General features: G+C 42.0%; 1 protein-coding gene across 1 annotated transcript; it reads left to right on the plus strand.

Annotated features, from left to right (window-relative positions):
* Positions 1-772: 772 nt before the first annotated feature.
* LOC143597346 (uncharacterized) lies at positions 773-1,571 on the plus strand. Its single transcript, XM_077075867.1, has 2 exons — positions 773-866; positions 922-1,571. The coding sequence occupies exons 1-2, from the start codon at positions 773-775 to the stop codon at positions 1,569-1,571; spliced, it is 744 nt and encodes a 247-aa protein (XP_076931982.1).
* Positions 1,572-2,541: the final 970 nt, after the last annotated feature.

Here is a 2,541-nt window from a genome sequence, read left to right on the forward strand (position 1 = left end):
AAGGCATCCATGTGTGGCTCCAGAGATTCCAAAAACAAAAGCCCAGATCTTTTAGTCCTACTGCTACTCCTTTGGAAGCACAAAATTGGATAGCACACATTGAGAAGACTTTGAAGTATTAGGAGTTGCGGATCTATTTAAAGTCAGATTAACCACCTACAAACTAGAAGATGATGCACAAACTTGGTGGGAAGGTCATAAGCAGGTCAAAGGAGGAGACGCTTATGCTTCTACTCTTTCATGGGCTGACTTTGTACTCTCTTTTATGATAAGTATTTCTCTATAGCTGATAGAGAAGCATACGTAAGGGAGTATGCTACTATACGACAGAGGGATGATGAACCAGCCTCAGAATTTATGACTCGATTCTCAAGATTGGCTGGTATTATTGGGAGTACAGCAGGCTCAGCACAGGATCAGGCAGAAAAATGTAAATGGGCTGTCTGTGATCGCATTCTAAAGTCAATCATGTTTATGAAGTTCAAAGACCTTGCTGAGGTAGGTGATGCCATTAAGACCTTTGAATTCAAGAGGAAAGAATTCATGTCTCGAGCTGGAGAAAATAAGAAAAGAGACCGAAACGGGCTACCCAAGTAGGCTATGGTCCAATCATCCTCTACCGCTACACAACATCAGGACCGTAGGGTTCAAGCAAATCCAAACCTTGGCAATCAAGCACGTACATGGCAACCTAAAACCCAAAACCATAAACCCGATCAGAATCAGATTTAGCCGTATACAGGACTGATCAGACCTCAACCACTGAATCAATATGGAAGCCCAAACCAAACCACAAGCTCTCCATGTAACTTTTGCGGCAAGAAACATGGGGGCGTATGTCATAGAGCTATGGGAGGATGTTTCAGGTGTGGCCAGACGGGGCATATGATTATAGATTGTCCGAAACCAGATACTAAGAAGATTACAGGAGGAAAAGTTGCACCACCAAACACTGGGGAAGAGTGTTCGCACTTTCTGCTACTGATGTTGCTAATGCTCAAGGTACTGTATCTGGAACCCTTCAGCTTGGTGAACGTAGTATCTATATGTTATTTGATACGAGTGCAACACACTATATAGTTTCTCTGTCATTTACTAAGTACCTTCCGATTAGACCAACCTCGGTAGATCCCACTCTAACTATTTCCACTCCGATGGAAAATTCGATCGTAATCACTCACGGTTATAGAGACTGTCCGATCCGTATTGAATCCGTTGTGCGTAACGCGGATCTATTTACGATGCATATGTCCGACTTTGATGTTATCCTTGGAATGGACTGGTTAACCCGTCATCGTGTGACTATTAATTGTTATTCTGAACGTGTTGTATTTGGTGATCTTAGTTGTCCTAAACTTGTTTATCAGGGAATTGTACCCCATAAGACTCTTAAGGTTATTTCCGCGCTCAAAGCTCATAAGCTTATATCGCATGGTTGTGCTGGATTCTTAGTCTCGATTAAAGATACCTCTGTTATCCAAAAAGGCATTGATAGCCATCCTGTTGTTTGCGAGTACCCCAATGTACTTCTAGAAGAATTACCGGGACTACCACCTGATCGTGAGATTTAGTTCACTATCGATTTGATCCCTGGCGCTGAGCCGATTTCAAAAGCACCATACCGTATGGCTCCATTAGAATTAAAGGAACTAAAGGAGCAATTGCAAGAATTGCTTGAATTGGGATTCATAAGACCAAGTGTCTCACCGTGGGGCGCACCGGTAGCATGCGATTATGTATTGACTACCGAGAGTTGAATAAGATTACCATTCAAAATCGGTACCCTCTACCTCGTATAGATGACCTTTTCGACCAACTTCAGGGCGCTCAGTTCTTCTCAAAAATTGATCTAAGATCAGGTTATCATCAGGTAAAGATAAAGAATGAGGATGTTCCTAAAACTGCGTTTCGTACTCGCTATGGTCATAATGAGTTTTTGGTTATGCCTTTTGGGCTAACCAATGCTCCTGCAGTTTTCATGGACTTGATGAACCGAGTATTTCACGAATTCTTGGATAAATTCATTATTCTTTTCATCAACGATAACTTGGTATATTCTAGAAGTAAAGAAGAGCACGAGGAACACCTGCATAAAGTGCTTGGGACGTTGTGACAAAAAAAGTTGTATGCAAAATTTTCAAAATGTGACTTTTGGCTCAACCAAGTTGCATTCCTTGGTCATATAGTATCCGCAGAAGGAATCAAGATGGACCCTGCCAAGATTGAGGCAATTACAAATTGGCCTAGACCCATTTCTGCTACAGAAGTTCGAAGTTTCTTAGGCCTGGCCGGATACTGTCGAAGATTTGTAGAAGGATTTTCCGTCATTGCCTCACCCCTTACGCAGTTGTTAAGGAAAGGAGTAAAGTATTCCTGGAATGAGGAGCGAGAAAAGAGTTTTGAAGAATTGAAGAAACGACTCGTATCGGCTCCGATACTTGCTCTTCCATCTAGATCAGGAGGCTTTCAAATCTACAGTGATGCTTCAAAGAAAGGACTTGGTTGCGTGTTGATGCAACATGGTAAAGTTATTGCTTATGC

This window comes from Bidens hawaiensis, unplaced genomic scaffold, assembly GCF_021521415.1.
Source record: "Bidens hawaiensis isolate Kalapana, Puna unplaced genomic scaffold, B.hawaiensis_p1.1 tig00048138_1, whole genome shotgun sequence".
In the NCBI taxonomy this organism is placed as follows: Eukaryota; Viridiplantae; Streptophyta; class Magnoliopsida; order Asterales; family Asteraceae; genus Bidens; species Bidens hawaiensis.

What these genes read in the sequence shown, in the direction of transcription:
- LOC143597346 (XM_077075867.1), top strand. Translation starts at nt 773, where the DNA reads ATGGAAGCCCAAACCAAACCACAAGCTCTCCATGTAACTTTTGCGGCA. An exon ending in GCTATGGGAGGATGTTTCAG is followed by an intron (nt 867 to 921) that starts GTGTGGCCAGAC and finishes GATACTAAGAAG; the next exon opens with ATTACAGGAGGAAAAGTTGC.